At 50.0% G+C, this 19122-nt stretch overlaps 7 protein-coding genes; 3 read left to right on the top strand and 4 right to left on the bottom strand.

The window, feature by feature from the left end:
• Positions 1–2161: 2161 nt before the first annotated feature.
• On the top strand, positions 2162–5119 carry CHC_T00004794001 (hypothetical protein). Its single transcript, XM_005716510.1, has one exon. It carries the CDS (start codon positions 2162–2164, stop codon positions 5117–5119), a length of 2958 nt encoding a protein of 985 aa, XP_005716567.1.
• A 376-nt stretch (positions 5120–5495) lies between these two features.
• CHC_T00004793001 (hypothetical protein) lies at positions 5496–7301 on the bottom strand. The gene has a single exon (XM_005716509.1). It carries the CDS (start codon positions 7299–7301, stop codon positions 5496–5498), a length of 1806 nt encoding a protein of 601 aa, XP_005716566.1.
• An 849-nt stretch (positions 7302–8150) lies between these two features.
• On the top strand, positions 8151–10499 carry CHC_T00010130001 (Aardvark, Armadillo repeat-containing protein). Its single transcript, XM_005716508.1, has one exon. The coding sequence runs from the start codon at positions 8151–8153 to the stop codon at positions 10497–10499; it is 2349 nt and encodes a 782-aa protein (XP_005716565.1).
• A 308-nt stretch (positions 10500–10807) lies between these two features.
• CHC_T00010058001 (Tryptophan--tRNA ligase) lies at positions 10808–12031 on the bottom strand. The gene has a single exon (XM_005716507.1). It carries the CDS (start codon positions 12029–12031, stop codon positions 10808–10810), a length of 1224 nt encoding a protein of 407 aa, XP_005716564.1.
• On the bottom strand, positions 12006–12116 carry CHC_T00004790001 (hypothetical protein). The gene has a single exon (XM_005716506.1). It carries the CDS (start codon positions 12114–12116, stop codon positions 12006–12008), a length of 111 nt encoding a protein of 36 aa, XP_005716563.1.
• Positions 12117–12715: 599 nt separating this feature from the next.
• Positions 12716–13732, top strand: CHC_T00004789001 (hypothetical protein). Its single transcript, XM_005716505.1, has one exon. It carries the CDS (start codon positions 12716–12718, stop codon positions 13730–13732), a length of 1017 nt encoding a protein of 338 aa, XP_005716562.1.
• A 45-nt stretch (positions 13733–13777) lies between these two features.
• CHC_T00004788001 (hypothetical protein) lies at positions 13778–18906 on the bottom strand. XM_005716504.1 is given in 2 exon segments: positions 13778–14076; positions 14077–18906. 1 exon segment carries the CDS (start codon positions 18904–18906, stop codon positions 14077–14079), a length of 4830 nt encoding a protein of 1609 aa, XP_005716561.1. The 3' UTR covers positions 13778–14076.
• Positions 18907–19122: the final 216 nt, after the last annotated feature.

The raw sequence follows: 19122 nt of genomic DNA, 5'->3' as shown, positions 1-19122 counted from the left end.
ATGTGAAAGACGTAAGCAAAAGAATGACCAACAGAATGACCAACAGAGAGTTGTAACACTATCACAGGATGTTTAATTCAATAAATGATAAACAGTTGGTGCACTTCAGGGCTTCAGAAGGTGTCCCATTGCAACGTTTATAGAGTATTGAGGCTTTTTGTTGTGCATCGTTTAATTATCGTTGTGCTATAACGGTCTGCGAAGGATTGGGAATGCTCAATAATGGCTATGGAGAGATCGTAAACGACTCTGTCGTTTGCTAGTGGGGAATGAGTATCCGTTGCAGGAACTGAGCTCAAAAAAAAGAATCCGTTACGCCTCACCAGCTCAGATTCCAACCTACACGTGGCCACCTTGCAAGCCCTACAGTGACTCACCCGCTACAGTGACTCTGCCATCAATTTCGGGCCGCCACAAATTTTGTCACTACAGTATATCGAGAGTTTACTCTGTAAAAGAAATGGTTGTCTCAGCATTATTTTTATTTATTTTTGATTCGTTGAGCAAAGGGATCAAACCAGAGAGATGAGCTCTACAGTAGTGTCTTGCCTTCTGTGCCAGGACCCAGCACACGACAACGGCGTTGTTGGTAGGGTCTTCTGTTCGTTTTTCTCAGGTTTCCTTGGGGGGACCTCCGCGTGCTTCCACCCTTCCTTCCCCATTTTTCTTTATAGCCGCCATGCTTCTGTTTGGAAGTATGCGCGGAACAATCAAAAAAACCTTGAAATTACAACTAAAATCTAATGCGAATAATCAAATACTTCAATCAAGCCTCACAGGGGTTTCGCGAAATCTGACGTATCTGTTCTTGAGAACATAAGATCATGCTTTCATTTCGGTCTGACGTGAACTTTGTTTCCTGCACACGTGCCTCCCTCGTTCATCTGCAACGAAAGACGCGCACTGCGTTGAACTTGGCCGCCGAGATGTCCGTGACCGATTTGTCAAGTCCTGCAACTTCTCTAAAAGCTTCCAAACAACTGTACGGTCATGACAGTTGTACCAGGTGGGGACTGGTTTATTTGCCAGAGGCGTGATAGCCTGAGAATTTGGCTAGCGGGATGTTGCGGGTTTGGAGAACATGAAAAGGTCGTTTATCGTGATAGAGAGATAGAAGGGATGGGGCGTGTCCTTGCGCTAGTGTGGGGCACTTTTTAGGGGATGACAGGGGTACAGGAGCCCGCAGGCGACGTGGGGGCATCGGGAACAGAATGTTGCCGGGGTCTACGACTACTGCTCGCGCCCCACCTCCGAGCGGGCATCGGATCATGTCGGTCACCTACGCAGCTCCGCCCCCGGCGGCGATGCCGCCCTCATGAGCACAAAGTACTTGCTGTGGACGGAGCTCATGGTGGGAACAGCTGCCGTCTCAGCCACAAAGCCGCACTCATAGCATAGAGGACCCCGCTCACCGGGATTTGGCACGCCTCAGTCGTGCTTCACCTCATCCAGTTTTCGCTTCTCGTCTACGAGTACCTGACTGCTGTGCGCGTCGACGCTTATGTCTCGTGCGAGGGGTACCATTTCGGGCAATCGTGATAAAATTTTCTTGGAGACAGTTTTAGAGAAGGCTACATACACTGTAATGTAATAGTACTGTCGGAACCTCACGTGTAGGACACGTGTACAAGGCGTTCGGAGATCGCATGGAGACAACTGCGATCCACAATGCCCACTTCTGCTGCCATCGGATGGCAACGTCGACTCACTTCACTGCTGCGAATCGCTCCTTTTGGGCAACTGCGCAACAAGCCTTCTTCGGGGCATCTCGGAGTCGTGCATTTCTTTTGCGGGATTCTGCCGCGCTGCCGCCATGACGCGCAATGCCATGAGTGTCGGGAGCCGGCCAGCAGCGCATGTCTTCGGCTTCGTTCCTTCTCTGCTGCCTGTTGTCTCACGACCTGGCTTTTTTGCTTCTCCGCTCCAACGCAATTCAAGATCGCTGTGGAAGGGGCGCCTAAATGCGAGGATCAGATGTACGGCAGCTGCTTCGAGGTCTTCAACACATCCCGTGTTTCCGCATGAACAAGGTCTCAATACAAGCGCTAAAGCTTCGGCACCGCTTACTTTTCAGGATGCATTGCAGCGCCTACAGCGATACTGGACTGATGCGGGGTGCATAATGTGGCATCCATACAATGTTGAAGTTGGAGCAGGCACGATGAATCCCGCAACTTTTCTGCGCGTCCTCGGACCCGAGCCGTGGTCGGTGGCCTACGACGAGCCATCAATACGACCAGATGACTCTCGGTACGGGGACAACCCCAATCGCCTTCAACGTCACACTCAATTTCAAGTGATTGTGAAGCCGGCCCCGAAGTGTCCACAGGAGCTTGTTGTCGGTAGCTACGAGGCTCTGGGTATTGATACATCCAAGCATGACATTCGCTTCGTTGAAGATAATTGGGAAAGCCCAGCTCTTGGCGCATGGGGTCTTGGGTGGGAAGTGTGGCTTGACGGAATGGAAGTTACCCAGTTCACGTACTTTCAACAAGCGGGCAGTATGCCTCTGGAGAGCGTTTCTGTTGAGATCACTTATGGTCTCGAACGAATAATTATGTTGCTTCAGGGAAAGAAACATTTTAGAGACATTGTTTTTGCTCCCGGTATTACCTATGGTGAGATATTTATGCAAAATGAAGTTGAGATGAGTCGCTACAATCTAGACGAGGCCGACGTCTCCCGGAACAATCAGATGTTCGAGCTCTACGAGAAAGAAGCTCTCTTTCTGCTGTCAAAGAGACTTCCTGTACCAGCGTACAATTATCTCTTGAAGGCGAGTCAAACGTTTAATATCCTTGACGCTCGTGGTGCCATCGGCGTAACTGAGCGCGCCCGTTATTTTCAGCGAATGCGACTTTTATCTCGCGATGTTGCCAGATTGTGGGTGGAGCGAAGGGAGGAGGAAGGTTTCCCTCTAATTCTCAAGACTACAAGCCAGGACACAAAGGAAATGCAAACTTCTCTTCCAGTACATATGCCTTCGCCTTCTAGTGATACAGCAGATTTCGTTTTTGAGATTGGACTTGAAGAACTGCCCGCCTCTGATGTGCCCAGCACTATATCTCAGGTGAAAACCTTACTTTCCGAAATTCTTTCGGCTGAGAAATTATCGCACTCCGCTCTTGAGGTTAACGGTACGCCGAGACGTGTGTGTGCACTTGTGAAGGGCCTCAAAACTCGACAGGAAGACGAATCCATGCGGATTCGGGGGCCACCGCTACGGATTGCACTGAAGGACGGCAAAATGACAAAAGCGGCACAAGGGTTTAAGAGGTCTCAAGGTGTCGACGACAGTTGCATTGAAGTATGCGAAGACGATGGCTATATGTATGCCAATGTGGAGTACACAGGTAAGACGGCGTTTGAGGTCTTGTCGGACGCAATTCCATCTGCCCTGCTTAGCAAGATTAATTTTGTTAGGAGTATGCGCTGGAATGACTCTGGGGTCTCGTTCTCCCGGCCCATTCGTTGGATGGTTTGTTTATTGGGTGATCAAGTTGTTCCATTTGCATTTGCCGGCGTGCAGTCCGAAAGAACCACACGATCGTTGCGACAAAGAAACGGGTTTGCGAATGATGTCGAAATCCGTTCGGCATCTGAATACCAATCTGTCCTTTCGAGACTAGACATAGTGCCTTCGGGAGAGGAGCGAGCGATAAGAATACGCATGGGAGCAACAAGTTTAGCGAGTGACGTGGGTGGTCACATACCACCTGAGTACCTCAGTGGACCCCTTTTTGACGAGATAACAAATCTGGTGGAGAACCCGATTCCGATACTTGGTCGCTATGATGAGGCGTTCCTCAGGCTCCCAGAGGAAGTTTTGGTCACAGTCATGAAGAAGCATCAACGGTATTTTCCTGTAGTGAGCAACGCGACTGGTGACTTGCTGAATGCTTTTGTGACAGTTGCTAATGGGGAGTCTGATAATATCGACCGATGTGCTGTACGACAAGGAAATGAAGCAGTTCTACAAGCAAGGTATTCAGACGCGACATTCTTTTACACCAAGGATTCGGACGGGAAGACTCTCGGTGACTTCGTGCCGCACCTCAAGAGCATCACCTTTCAGGAATCAATGGGATCTATGCTGGAGAAAGTTCGAAGGGTTGAAGCCACGACTCGTGATCTGTGTAATCTCATGAGTTTAGATGAATACGAGTCAGAAACAGCTGCACTTGCAGCAAAACTGTACAAAGCAGATCTGGCAACATCCATGGTGGTCGAAATGACTGCTCTAGCGGGCATAATGGGTCGGCATTACAGCGAAAAATCCGGGGAAGTCCCCGTCGCCGTAAGTCAGGCTATATTCGAAGCAAATCTTCCTCGCTTCAGCGGGGATGAGCTTGCATCATCTCTTCCAGGAGCAGCGGTGAGTGTCGCCGATCGCATTGATTCGTTGGTAGCGCTTTTCAGCGTTGGACTGCTGCCGAAGTCCACATCGGATCCGTTTGCTCTTCGAAGAGCAGCCCTCGGTGCCGTACAGACATTGATTCAATGCGGAAGAAGTGTGGATTTACGGGAAATTGTATCAATATCCGCAGAGGCTATTTCTTCCCAGACTGGGCAAGAAGTAGAGGCTGACACGGTTCATGCAGTAGTGGAATTTATCACGCGGAGGCTTGAATCACATTTACTCGATGGACTCGAATATCAAGATGATGTTGTGAAATCAGTTTTGGCTGTCCCGAAGAATGCTGTGAATCCTGTTTCGGCGGAGCGACTGTGCAAGACTGTTTCCAGACTGCTGTCTACTAGTACAGAAAGACAACTCGTCATAGAAGCACAGGAAGTGCACGGACGAGCCGCACGACTTCTGAAAGGCGTAAAGGGCTTGTCGCTGGAAGAATTACGGTACCACGCCGTAGACGACAGACTTTTCGAGCACGATGAGGAACGTCGGTTATTAGAGGCTATTCTTCACGACAAGAGCGATATCGGCCTAGTCAATAGACTTCAACGGTTGGTCTTAATGAAGCAGACAGTCCATAACTTCTTTGAGAATGTGTTTGTTAACGCAGATGATGAAGCTACTCGAATGAACCGGCTTGCTCTCTGCGCGAGAGTTGTAGCTGTGTCGGAAGAATTCTTGGATTTAAATCAGTTGGTGCTCTGAGAGCGGACATTTCCTTAGGTTTGTACACTGAGACATGCACTACAGCATATGATCCTAGAAAGATCGTTCTCATGAAGATAGAATGTTACGGCCTGCTTGGCTTCTGAGACGATTCGGAGGTACGTCGAAGAGAAGCAGGAACGCTCAGACATGGGCCTACCTAGACCGGCACGGCCTGTCGTAATTGGGTGACTGACGTGCGGAATCTGGACATCCAACATCTGTGCATGGCTTCACAGCGAAGCATTCACAACGTGAAGCACACGGAAATGTTCTATCCGCAAAATTGAAGTACAGAACTCTGATCATTATGACCAGAAGGTTGCTACTTCAATTACCTGCTTGCAATGATGCTACCGGCTTGCTTCATTACGGCCTACTCTGACGGTACAGGAAGATATTTTTTTCTAGCGCCATTGCCGCCGGTGATTGTGTTAGCACCATCTTCTTCGTCATCATCATCCACAGGGTAGATAGGTTCGTGATCACCGCCTCTGCCAACCTCTCCCACATCTGGGCTCCCCCGCCGGCTGTACAGAAAAATAATAAATACTCCAACAGCGATGATCAATAGACTGCCGATAAATCCGTCCACAGTACCGAATGCCAATCCTGCCTGTCTTCCAAGCCGACAAAAGCATCGACTTCCACTGCAGTCTGGATATGGGACAAGCCCAGCTATTCCACGCTTCTCTCTACAGGTCTGCGTTTGAAAGTTGTAACTACAACCAGGAGACAAGGCGCATTCGGCGCATTGCGTGTATGAGTTGCAACTGCTTCCCCCTCCGCATCCCTCCGCTGCCTCTGCAAAACCAAGGCGTTTGTTTTTTCTGTCGTAGAGAGAGACGTATCTCTGCATCACTGTGTTTCCAAAAATTATGTCTGTCCCTGCTTGCATTGATTCCATTGCCATTATACCTACACAGCGGTATCCTCTCTGTGCGGGATTATCCATGTGCAACATGTAATCTTCTGGGCGTAGTACTAGATCAAATTCACCATTTTCTCCAAGATGAAACGTGAACGAAGGGAGCTTCGCAATTAAATCCGGATCCATCTTAACACACGCTGCTGGCATAAACCACGGCTTTTCCGTACCGCATATACCCGGTACGTCACAATGAAATTTCATAAGGTGCTCCAGGAGCATGAGAAAGGCTGTTTTGGAAACAACGACAAGCGTCGTGCCGCTATCGAGTATACCAGAGCGCAGGTTTGGAACCGCAATTTGGCGTTCCCCGACCGTGATATGATTGCTAACATTCATGGTGTAGAATGTGGGTGGGTCTGAGAGGGCCAGTGGCACGTAAGTAAGCTTGCCTTTTGCCATTGCCTCGTCGAATGCGCCAAGAACAAGTTTGCCACCTTGTCCGGTAATGCATATTGAAAAGCTGTCGTCCACAACACCCGCTTTCACCATCTGCTGAAATGGCGGTTCTACACATGTAGGGTTGCAAGCCAGGGCCTCGTAGGCCATCCCCAATATCCCGTCCACAATTGGTCTTTCAAAATCTACCGAGTCATGAAGAATACCACCGAAAATTACAGGAGCCGCGATGCTGCCATTCCCCCATGCCATGAGGTCGACCATGAGGCCGCCCCGTGCCAAAGAGCCATCTCCGTATCGGAGAAGAAAACCACAAGCTTGAGGATTTTCCTCTGAGCAGCAAGCATCGCGGGAGGAGCACACCGTGCACTTCCGAGAAGCACAGGTATCGGAAGCGCAAAGATCGTTGACACAGGATATCCACCGAGCATGGCCACTGTGTGAGAGGCGTTGGTTGTAGCGCTGGTCCGAAGGGCGGCAGCGATCGCATTCGGCGAGGGGAAGTGCTAGGGTGGATGAACCGGTGTCGACCTGTACTCGGACGTGCTGACCGCCGATTGTAATACGGGTGTAGTACTCTCCGACCTTGGTAATTCCGCCAAGGAGATCGACGGCTACGGTGCGGGAAGAATAAGACTTGGGCGGCCAAATGCGAGAAGAAAGGAATCTTGATGCGAGGGTTTGATCAGGCGTGAACAAGCGGACATTCTTTGGGAATCCCTGATGAGAATTTGGAGATGAAGGGCGCGGATGTTGCCATTCGAGGTCAGCAACCACTGGATTGGCGTTGAGCAGGGTGAATTGGATCAACAGAAACAAAAGGACGCATGAAGAGGCAGCGGACCTTCGCGTCATGTCGGAAGGAGTGATCAAGCGTAAGGGTGATCACTCATGTGAAGGCGACCTTTGTCGAAGAACCCGATACCTGTCAGTGGAAGTCACGGCAGAGTAGTCAAAGATGTTGACGCGCAAAGCCCCCCCAGCCTACACACGCCCTGCGCGTTTTAGAGTGTTGATGTGCACATCAGGTTATGTTGGAGTTATACAGGCAGCAATGCGCAAGGCTCCTTTTGTTTACGTGTAATACGTGGCAGATGAAGAGATGGGCGTGGTCTTCATTGGTCGCCAGGACAAAAGACTGTACATACAGTATGCACTGAACGGCACTTAAATGAAATTCCTTGAGCTCCCATTACTGCCCTAAATCGTCACAAACCGGAGCACAGGGTCCCTCTTTTGTATCAAATTCTTAAAGCAACCATGACACTCACACACACACAGCTGCAAAGCCGCTGTCTGGTACCCTTGGGTACCGTATTCAACAGAAAACGCACCGCATTTACAAGCACCACGCACTCAGCTTGTATTCGTTGTCGGTAGCCACGCCACAATTTAATGACACGCCCGCACGGTCCTCCCTTTTTTTACTAATAATAGTTGCGCCCTGCTCTTTGGGCTATGACATAGCTTTGATCATCCCTACACTAGACTCCTTTCTATTCCCCGCTTGGTTGTCCAGCCCCATGCCTAACTCACTACTTCAGAGGAACAGAGTTGCACTTCTAGGTCTTCTGCTGCGCGCGAGACGGAAGTATTAATTGCCTCCTCTTTTCCCCACTTCTTATTGGCGCTGCACTCTCGCATCAAAGTCCGCTCCCCAGTACGAATCCTTAATCTGTTTTCTCTGGCAATCCTAGGACACACATGTCCACTGAGCCTCTCAAAAATATGAAATTCTCAGCTGTGAACGGCGTGGAACAAAAGGCACCACTGAATGAGTCCAACTCATTCAAAAAAGCCCCTGAAAATCTTCGCTCGCTGAGCACTGTTTCTGGGCCACGGCAGTCTGCATCGGGCCCTAGAACCTCGTTCCAGACGAGGTCGTCCAGCACATCTCTTCGACCAGGTTGTTTGGCCGTGAAAGCGTTCTCTGCTCCTGACCCAGGTCTCAGGAAGAGCGGCAATATTGCGCCTTTGGCTAAAGCGCGCTCAAACATGGAGTTGGCTCTGTCCAAGCAGTTCAGCAGCAACGCACGCACAACACGCAAAAGTACCAGTCAAAGCTTTATCGATAGTCGTAGAAGAGAAGATGCACTGATTCAAAACACTTCATGTCTTACGGATGACCGCAAGCCACGTGCGCGTATTACTTCTGTTGGGAAAGGCGTTCCACAAGGCCATGGGGAAGCGCGTATTGAACGGGAACAAAGGCGTCAAAGCCACCCTCCGTATACACCAGAATTTGTAAAACAGTTGCGCAAGAAAAGCTCACTCAGCAGAGGGATGGCCCAGGGGATGAAAGAGGCGCAGTCGAAACAACAGACCTTCCCCAATCATCTTCCAGACATCGTGCGACAAGAAGAACTTCTTTCGCCAGTAACCAACGATGCTGACTCAGATTCTGGGAGCGAAACAGAAATGGAAAACAGACTCCGTGACGCTTTGGAGTTTTTGCTGTTTCCTCCACAAGCCTCGAATGACGATGAATCTCAGAGAGCTTTGAATCAGGTGCACTGCAGTTTACGGTCTGGAAGGCACTGTCCATCTAGACGTCTGGAGCGATTTTTACGGGAGATCTATCGAGCTATGGAGGACTATGAAGAAGAACATGAGGTCCAAGAGAGAGCTTGTGTAGTCCTTGGAAAGATTGCACAGGACATGCCATCAGCTCAACCGACGATTGCTGACACTGGTGGTGTGAAACAAATCATGAAGGCCATCCAACGATACAAAAAGCTTGATGCACTTCAAGATAAAGGTATTTTCGCGTTAATGTCATTAACTAGAGACGCCGCAGCAAGAAACTGTATTCTTGAAGAGCGAGGAGTGGAATGCGTTTTGCGGGCCATGGTTGAGTTTCAGGACGTTCGGACTATACTAAAGAACGGGGCTAGTACGTTATGTAACCTCGCTTCAGCATCAGAGGTTGGAAAGGAACGAATTGGTAGAGTGGATGGTATCGATACCATTATCAATGCTATGAACAGGCATGAGACAGATGTTGAACTCCAAACTTGCTGTTGCCTTGCATTAAGAAATATTACGTACGGTTCAACAACAAATCAGTGGATTGCAGGCAGGGCTTTTGCGCTCGATTCATTAATAAGACTAATGAAGAACTTCTCGAAAGACACCAATGTCCAGTACCAAGGGTGCTGGGCGTTGGCAAATATCTGCTCACAGGATCCTGGAAACAAAGACCGCGCGGGCGGTGGTGAGCTCATTGAAACCTGTCTAGCAGCAATGGAAAATAATATGAGCCAGACACACGTCGTTGAAAAGAGTCTTTCTGTCTTGAGCAATATCAGTGACAAGAACCTTGACAATCAAGTGCGTATTAAAAAAGCGGGAGGTACGAGACTCATTTTAAAAGCACTGGAAGGGTACCGATCAAACGAAACAATCGTGATACGTGCTTGCTCCGCGATACGGTTCTTGTGCTTTTCAAGGGAGAATCGTGATGAAGTTTTTGAGTGCGGGGGGTTAAAGCTGTTAACTCGAATTCTTGGGGACGGGGAGGACGTTCCTGCCATCGCCGAAAGCGCAATTCTTGCGCTGGGAAATGCTATCTGCGACCACAAGGAGGGGAAAAAACTCGTTGGTCGCTACGGCGGAATAGCAACAATCGCTGATGTAATGTCCAAGCATCTGGATCATGAGGGGATTCAAGAAAACTGTTCTCTAGCTCTTCGAAATCTGTCAGATTCAGATGAGCTCAATTCACGGCTTCTTGGGGATTCCGGCGCTATCGACATGGCAGTTTATGCGATGATGGGATACCCGCAAAATGCACAAATCCAGGAGCAATCATGCGCCATGATGTTCAACATCGCATTTTTCGATCACAATCTTCGGACTATGAAGGAGCTTGCAGTTGCGAATGTGGTTGAACATGCCAAAGAGTTCCACAACAACAATCCGGATGTACGATTCCAGGCGCTGGCGTTGCTACAAATATTGCAAAGCAGAGACGACCAGACCTCTCCGACAAAAATCCGATCTATGGGAAAGTTTCAATCCTCACAGACTAGAAGAAAGTACCCACAAACATGAAAAGCATGGGGCCGCAGAAAAATAATACCTACGGTATATGGGGAGTGGAGGGTCCAAAAACACAGGTTGCTTTTGTTCTCAAAGACTTCTGAACGTTGGGGTTGAAGGTGCGTGCAATTTCCAAGATTGGACATGTTTCCGGGCATGGACAGCTGGTAACTAGAAAAGCAGGTCGCGACATACCGAAGTGTGCCTTATTTGCGGAGACACACTGATTGCCTGGCACCTGCTGGCTTCCTTCGTAGCTAAGTGAAATGTAAAAAGTTAAATTTGTTTACGGCAAGCCCTGCCCCGGAGACGTCCTTGAGTTAAAATTCTAATGGCCGGATGGCGAAAAACTGATCTAAAACTTGATCTGAGACTTCAGAACGTCTAGTCTGATGGTTGGCAACGATAGGTTGCAACACCTTGATGAGCTCTGCCTTGATTTCCCCAGACAGCATTTCACCGGACGAGTAAGCAGCCCGGATGTGCTCAAGTTTCTCATCATCCTCCAAGAAAAACGTTAGGTATCGGTAAGAAATGTCTACGTCGACGTTCCCTCCGAGTCGTCGATGCTCCTCCACAGTCTCCCTGCCTCCCGAGAAGGCATACTTGTTGACCTTTGTCTTGATCTTTTTGGGCGTATCGTCCAGGAAGATAGCAGATTCTGCAAGAGAGGAAGACATTTTAGTATTATCACCTTGAAGCGCCGGGAAGAACTTTGAGTGAATGAGTGCCGGTTTGAGGTAGTTGAGCCTCGGTGCTGCGTCTCGCGTGAGTCTAAAATATGGGTCCTGGTCAATAGCACATGGAATGAGACACGGAATATCGACGGCACCGCCAAGGACGACAGGGAAACTTGTAGAGAATGACGGCGCAGCCTGGACGGCCGGGAAGGCGTGTTTGCCGATGTTATCCGAGTCCGTAAAGCCGAAGATGGCGCGGGCCTGATTGTATGTGGTAATGCGCTGGATGCGCAATACGTTTAGATAAAGCGAGGCGATGTAGGAGGTGTCCGAGAAGATAAAGGTCTTTGCGGGATCGAAACCAACAGCGATGATGTCTTTTGCGTTCTCGCGAGCGAGGCCCATAAAATGCTCGATCGGTGGTGGTGGTTTATCGCCCTTCTGTTGCTTGGCGAAGAGAAACTTTTCGTCATCGGTAAGCTGAATGACGCACGGAACGTTGAAAACTTTTTGCAGATAAGCTGTGAAGATGAAAGGAACAAGATGGCCGAGATGGAGGGCAGTGGACGAGGGCCCACGGCCAGTGTAGAGGTAGAATTTCTTGCCTGCTTCGTAGTTGTTGAGGAGGGCCTCGAGATCGCGATGGGAGAAGAAGATACCTCGTCGCAGAAAGAGATGAGGACGGTGGCCGGTGAGGGCTTCGAAGCGGGCAAGAAGTTCCGGGGAGATGGGACGGGAACCGAATTGGGATATCAACTTGTCGTAGTCGATGATGCCTGATACTTCCCACGGGGTGACAATAGGGGCGGGGGCTTGGTCATCATTTGTGGCGGGAACATCAGGTGGCGTACTGAGATCTGCCATGCGAGAGATGGAGATTGCGGGAAGGAAAGGCAGGGGAGAGTGCAAGGGTGGGATCACAACTTCGGCGATGGGCAGGTGAGCACATTGTTGGCGAGTTAAAAGGGCTGCGGTACGAAGCAGAAGGCCACGTCCGTCGTTGACGTGTTACAGGCACGCCAGGCACGCCAGCGAGGACGTAAGTGCGAGATTGGATTACCGAATCATGACAAAATTAGATCACGATTTCATACGTAGGTGAAGTGTGGGGAAGCCACGTGTAACGTTCAGATCAAAGGATTAAGAAAAAGGGGAAAAAACTGGTGAAAGGCCTGAGGGGGCGGCGTCGATTGGTCGCGATGCACAACGGCCAAGTTCTGAGTGCGATTAATGGACACAAAGCTGTGGGCGACCCAACGGCCTGACACTGAAAAATAATATTCCCAGCCCACACTCCCGCATCTACCCAATTCCAGCCCCTCCTTCCCGCACCCTCCCTCCCCCTACGCTCTCCCCTCTCTCCCCTTGCACCGCAGTCCCTCCAGCTTTTACCTCTTCCATACACCTACCTACCGTACGGATCCACGGACTGCCCCGTCCTTGTCCTTTGCGGGCTAACCCACCAACTCCACTGCCGCTCAAGCATGTCAGAACGTCCGGACCCACTCAGCGCTAGGTAAAGACGCCGTGACCGTTGCCATATCCGGCATGGCTGCACACAATCTCCACCCGGGGAAGCGACTCCCCGCCCCCGCCGTCCATTCCTACTCGACATCCCAATCTCAGCCTTCTTCTCTGGTTGATAGAATCACGTCAAAGCCCTTTTCTTCGCGCTCCCGTCTCCGAATATCACTTGCATTTAACTATTCCAATCTCTACCGCTTTCTAATCGTCATCGGCTTGCTCTCTACAGCTTCTTTTCTGCTTTCTCATTACTCTTCCTACATTCTATCAGAGCCCTCCCTTTTCATCCCGTCACTTCTTCATTTGTCACAACATACTCGCCGCGTTGCGAAAAGGACTCTTCGGCTCTACCAACGCCAGCTCCATTTGCATCCACTCTTGTCTAGAGCTATTACTGCCGGTGTCATTTTCTTTATTGCCGACTTCCTCGCTCAGGTTCTCAACCGCCGCGCAAACCCGAAACCCCCAGCCTTCTCGTTCACTCGCCTACTCCGCTACACAGTTTATGGTCTCATCGCGATGGGTCCGTTTTTGTACCTGTGGTACGCCTTGATGAATGAGTATGGACCCGAAGATGACATTTCTGGTTCTTTGATCAAATGCATCTTTGAACAAATCACGCTGGAACCTATCTGTATTTCTATGTACATTATCTATGATGGCTTTGTCTGCCGCCGCGGTTGGAGCCCCGTTCGCAAGGCACTTGACGCCCAATTCTTTCCGCTCTGGTTCAAGAACGCTGTTTTTTGGCTCCCTGCAAATTTTGCTAATTACTACATCGGCACTCCAGATCTTAGAGTCGTCTTTGCGAACCTCTGTTCCCTGTTTTGGAATATTTACTTTTCGAGCAAGGTCAACAAGATGTCTGTTCCTTCCTTTGTCCCCCATGATGATAAGGACTCAAAATATTTGCAGCTTTCGAGTCATGACCGACAACAAGTTATTTCAAAAGCTGGGGCATATCAAACGCCACCCGACGCCCATGTTCGACGTGTAGGAGATCTCATCTCCAGTCCTAGGGTACCGTTACTACCTGTCTAGTGACTGACTGACGCTGCTGTAGCGGAAGGCGCCTGCTTGTAGTGATTGTGCCGGTCTGTACGCGGAATTCCTATACCACTCATCAGTATTGAAGTTTAATTCATATCAGTGTTTCTGTGATACACACGGTAATTTCTGTATTCGCCGACGACGTTGAATTCTGTACATAAACATCGCAACTTTTCCTTACTACGGCGAATGAAAAGCGTATTCTTTTCTCCAACTAAGGTGGAGACGAAGAAAAGGGCATGAATTGAAGGAATGCAGTGTTCATGTCCAGCACCATTTCGCCTTGACTTACTTGACTTGGAATATTTATTCACGCTGCAAAACATGAAGTGTGGTTACGCGTAGTAGGAAGGTGAAACTAATACTTCCGACACAATGTCCAACTCATCAGGAGCAAATGCTAGCTTGTGCGTCGACCATTCATCTCGATGAGTTCGCATGAAATCCGCAAAAAGCTTTCGTACACCCGTTGAAATCGGGGGAGGGTCATTCACGCAACTTGACAATGCAACGAGAACGGCAGGCATCCACTGTGGTACGCTGTACGGATTAGATGTGATCATGCTAGATAAACCTAGCACCGCGCCATGACGCTCACGCACTGTTTCCGAGTCTAACGGTTCCCGTTTCGACCCTCGACGCTTCGGAGTTGTGGATTCGAGGACCTTCATGCGACTGTTCCGAACTTCTTCCACTGCTTCAGTCGTGGCATCCCGTACCATGGTCACAAAAACTGCCGCAGCTGCTTGTCGCACTTCAAGCTGGGAATCTGCCAGCAGCGTCAGAACTATCTGTCGAATGTGCTGCATGGCATTTGGGCTAATCCTGAACAAAGAGACAAACGAGAACACCTGCAAGAACGCCAAAACTGAAGACCGCACCTTCCACCGCGGGTCGTTCACCGTCTCCTCAACTGCAACGATTACTTCTCTTATCGTCGATGATAAAAATCGTCCCTGCGCACAGAATGACAGGGCCATTCGCGCATGCGAGATACGCTCTGAATCACTCTCGTCAAATGAGGCAAACAAGGCCGGCAAAGCTTTGGGGACGTACTTTTCAAACGCAGTCGTTCTCCCACCCCACTGGACTATGGATATGAACCGAGACAGCGTTTCACCTTGTCTTGAACGGCTCTTCTTCTGTGCATCTTCTATCGAGCTAGAATCTGGGCCGGCAACGTCAGTCATTGCCCCTGGTGACATACGGCCGAAGAGCTCAGTAATCTTGTCATCGAAAAAGATTTCTGCCTGCTTCGGCACAATAGATGCAATCAGAGAGAGACATCTCGCCACTTCTTCTCGGACCGTTTTAAGCTGATGATCAAATCCGATTTCACTTGTGAGAGGACCCAATGTTTCTTTCACAAAACGTGAAGTAATATCTCCCTTCGACTCATCAATGTCAGCTACGCATGCATGCAGGTAACGCAATCTCCGGGCCTGCAGGTGGGCAACTGGTCCATCACCCATCGGTACTACAACCGGCTTCTTTTTTAGCAACCACTCCAATATACTGGCCCAGACGCCACATCCTACAGTGTGCGACTCTGAAGTGGCTATAAGCCGTATCAACGTCCCCCCAGTGACGTTGCCCAGGCGCCCTGTCATGTCACTGAGCAAAGCGAAGGCAAGACTTTGCAGCTTCTCCTCTGGGACACCATCTTCACAGTGATAAATGTCAAGGCCCCGACATATTCCAGCTAACATCTCCGCAGCCAAAACCCGTACGTCTTCAGGCTTCACCCCACTTATTATTATCTCCTGTTTCGCTTCCAGTTTCGCGATGAGGTCCGATAATGTCGGCGCCAACGCATCAAAAATGTACCTTCCAAAAACCCTGACGAATGATTCATACAATCGCATGCGCACTATATTCATATTATCCCGCGAACGAGGGACCCATGATGAAGGCCACGGTCGCCCCCCTGCCATCATCCAACAGGCGTCACCGTCGATGTTGCGGGATATATTCATCACAGCTATTGCACCACCGGCGTTCCCTATCATCTGATTTCGCCTTGATCCTCCTTCGGAATCGTCATGATCTAGTGCGAGGGTGTGGACTAGCTTCTTCGCAAACTGTGGTTCACAAACAACTTCACCAATTGCTCCGAGAGCCAAATTTCCGGCAGTTCTCCATGATGTCGGAGAATCATCAAAACTGGCATCTTCCGTTCGCTTTACTCCATCTCGTCTTCCATGCACTGCAAGAATGAACATAATTGCTTTTGAGCTAATCTGTCGTAACGTAACAACGTCCGACGCCATTCCCTTGATAAAAAACTCGGCCACACTTGCAGGTGGAGGCCTGTCTTCCCGTAAAATGATGTACAAAATTGTTGCAACTAGGCTTTGTAATCTCCAATGGGCTTCTTTCGTCTTGCTCAGTTCAGACCCCGCTCCATGTGACTGTTCTTGTTCTTTATCCTTTTTTAAAGACTCAGTTGTGCGGTTCAAGACTCCAAGCAAGTACTTGTTTAAATCGTCATAGAGCATAGTCCGCCTCTTCTCTTCGTCCCTTTCCGGAGCTGTGTAAGTTTCATCAGCAGTTGCAGAGAAATCTTCTCTGACAACCCGAATTGGTGTCAGACTCAATGGCCGCACAAGGGACGCAAGCTTACTGAACAAATAACTCACCGCACTCGCAGCGTCTGCACGTTCGGCGCTCAACATGGCATCAAGCAGAGCCTTCAAAATGGATATAAAAAGATCCCAGCTACGCATGATAATCGGGGCTGCAGCGGCACTGCGTAGTACGGCTGCTGCGCCAATCATTCTGTCGTACAGAATGTCTCCATTCTTCGCACCTGATGCACTTTGCGCCAGACGCTGCGTCGTGGTGCTCGGCATCTCTCCAGGTTTGTGCGGGTCCTCTGATTGCATTGCAACACCACGAGTGCTACTGGGGCTCGTAATGTCGCCGAGTTCTGAGGCCAATCCAGAAGAGGCAGTAACTGATATGGCAGACTCCTTGAGCACCGCAATGATACGCTGTATCTCACGGCGACGCACAGCAGGTTTCGCAAACCTCATGGCGCGAGTAAGAACGCCCCTAGCTTCCCCTCTCACACGAGGAAAGTCGTTAATTGCAAGACCAGCAACCTGAGAGATTAGCGTATCATTCAATGAGTCTGCTGTCAAGCCCCCACGCGCCGCAATGCTCAACCTCAGCTCGTGGTGCGCTTCAACGCGTAGTTTCACGATAAATCGAGGCATATCCCTGCCGGGACCTCCTTCTGCCCCAAAAGGCCTCTTTGACGCAACCACAGACGTGTAGATTGATTTGTATGCCGTGCATATGTGCAACGGTTGGCGAGTGGGACTTGCTTTCCGGAACGGCTCATGAGCGAGTTCGAGCGGCTCAAGTGTCCTATACAACAGAGCCCCATCGTCAGGCCGTGTCGCTATAACCATTGCCATGATTTCCGATACAAGCAAGTATGTCCTCGACCACAACTTTGTGGCTATTTCACGACCTCCTGATTCGACTCGTTCTCCGCCAAGACCTGCAGAAACAGGACGCTTTAGGATCATTTTTGCGTCTTGCTTGGACATGGAGATAGCCGCGTCTGCGAATCTGTCCAGCTCTTTCAGACGATCAGGTATTGCCCCAGCAAAAATCCACCGTCCACCCCTTTGAATCGCATGCAACATTCGAAGTGCTCGAAACAATACATCTCGATCATTGGTTACCTCAGGCTCCTTCAGCCCTTTGGAGCCTTCGTAACAAAGCTTTTCTGCTTGTTTCAAAAAGTACTCAACAAAATCTTCAGCACCAGCCCACTCCTCTTTTGAGGGTTCCTTCCACTGAAAACTGTATATCCCACCATCCGTGACGGCATCCTCCTCCGTTCCAAGGCCCGGCCCAAACTTCATTCGGGTACAGGACAACCCTTCAAGGAAACCTCGCAAGAGGCGCCCCCCAGCCTTGTAAATTGGCCGGGAAGGTTTGTCCATGGCCAGCCTTATGACAGTACTAATTTTCTCCTTAAACTGGAGCATTCTACCACATGTTCGCGATGCCTGCGCCAGCATACGAATTCGCCAAACCAATTCGTTCTCACCCACAGAGGTCAGAGTGTACTGTTCGTCAGTAGAGTCCGAAGACTTCTCGAGAATAAGGTCGAGAAGCTGTGGGATGAAGATGTTCGCAGAGCATCCGCTCTTCGCTTCTGCTGCGGCGGCTGCCGCAGTCCTGACGAGCAGAGCATAAAATTTTATGGCATTTGACACTGCCGCCCCTCTCACTTGTTTAGATATCCGCTGTGCCACGGTCACAGTGAGATCCCTGGGAAGAGCGCCGAGGAGGTTTTCCATAGAGACAGAAAATATGAAGAAAGATACCGGAGATCCCCCCCCGGATGGAAAGTGGCCGTTTCGGTTTTTCTTCGGGGGTGCCTCCAAGGATTCCAGAAGGGCAAAAACCCGTTCGAGAAGCTGAAAAACGTAGTCCTCAAGAAAATGAGCAACCGCACATCCAGGGTCTGAAGCGATAATACTTTGCAGGCGGCCAGCAGCTGAGGCTATGAATTTGAACGTAGCGTCCGTCTTGCTGAGATCGTTTGCATCGATTCCCGGGAGGGTCAGCATAAGAATTTGGGGAAGAAAATCTACGCCGTTCGGGAAAAAGCTCGGATCCATAAAGACTGGTGTCAAAGAGCTCAGGAGTCTCAATGCCGCAGATGTTCGGTGTGGGCTAGAAATGGATTGCAGCCCTTCTGCTGCTTGAACGAGGCACGGTTCGATAACGATCTCTGGAGATAAAATGGCTAGATCACGGGCTGCGCCTGCAGCCTGGACGGACACCGATCCATACTTAGAATGGAGAGCCTGCTGCATAAGTGGAAGCAACAGGTTGACCACACGGTTCACAAAATCCCGCGACAGTCTATGCTCCGCGGCAGCAACGGCTGACTGGGTCTTACTGCCGAAGATGCGCTCCGAAAGGCCCGCCTTCTCTGCGCGACGTTCATTAGTGACGCGACTGACAAAATGGGCTATCGTGTGAACAAGAAAACTGCAAGTAGTGACCGACCAGCGGCCAGTGTTGCTTGGGTGGAAGTAGTTGGCAATGAGCGCAATGAGACGCTCAAAAAAGTCCCACGAGACATCGTTCTTCGGATCCATGGAGTGGACGATGAAACCAGCGGCAGCAGGAACCATCTTGACATCGAGAAGAAAGTTGCAAAAATGGGGGCAACGCATATCCACAGCACTCTGTGGGGCAATTGCACCGAGAGGCAGATCCAAGGACTTTGTGAGACGAGTATAAACATAAGGTAGATGTGGAGTCCAGTCATGCACATGAGGATGCTGGCGAGCAGCTCTACACATGAATGTCATCCATATAGCGTCCCAATCCGACGACGACTCAATTGA

The sequence above is a fragment of the Chondrus crispus genome, genomic scaffold (genome assembly GCF_000350225.1).
Source record: "Chondrus crispus Stackhouse genomic scaffold, scaffold_25, whole genome shotgun sequence".
Classification (NCBI taxonomy): domain Eukaryota; phylum Rhodophyta; class Florideophyceae; order Gigartinales; family Gigartinaceae; genus Chondrus; species Chondrus crispus.
This window is presented reverse-complemented; position numbering and strand designations above follow the sequence as displayed.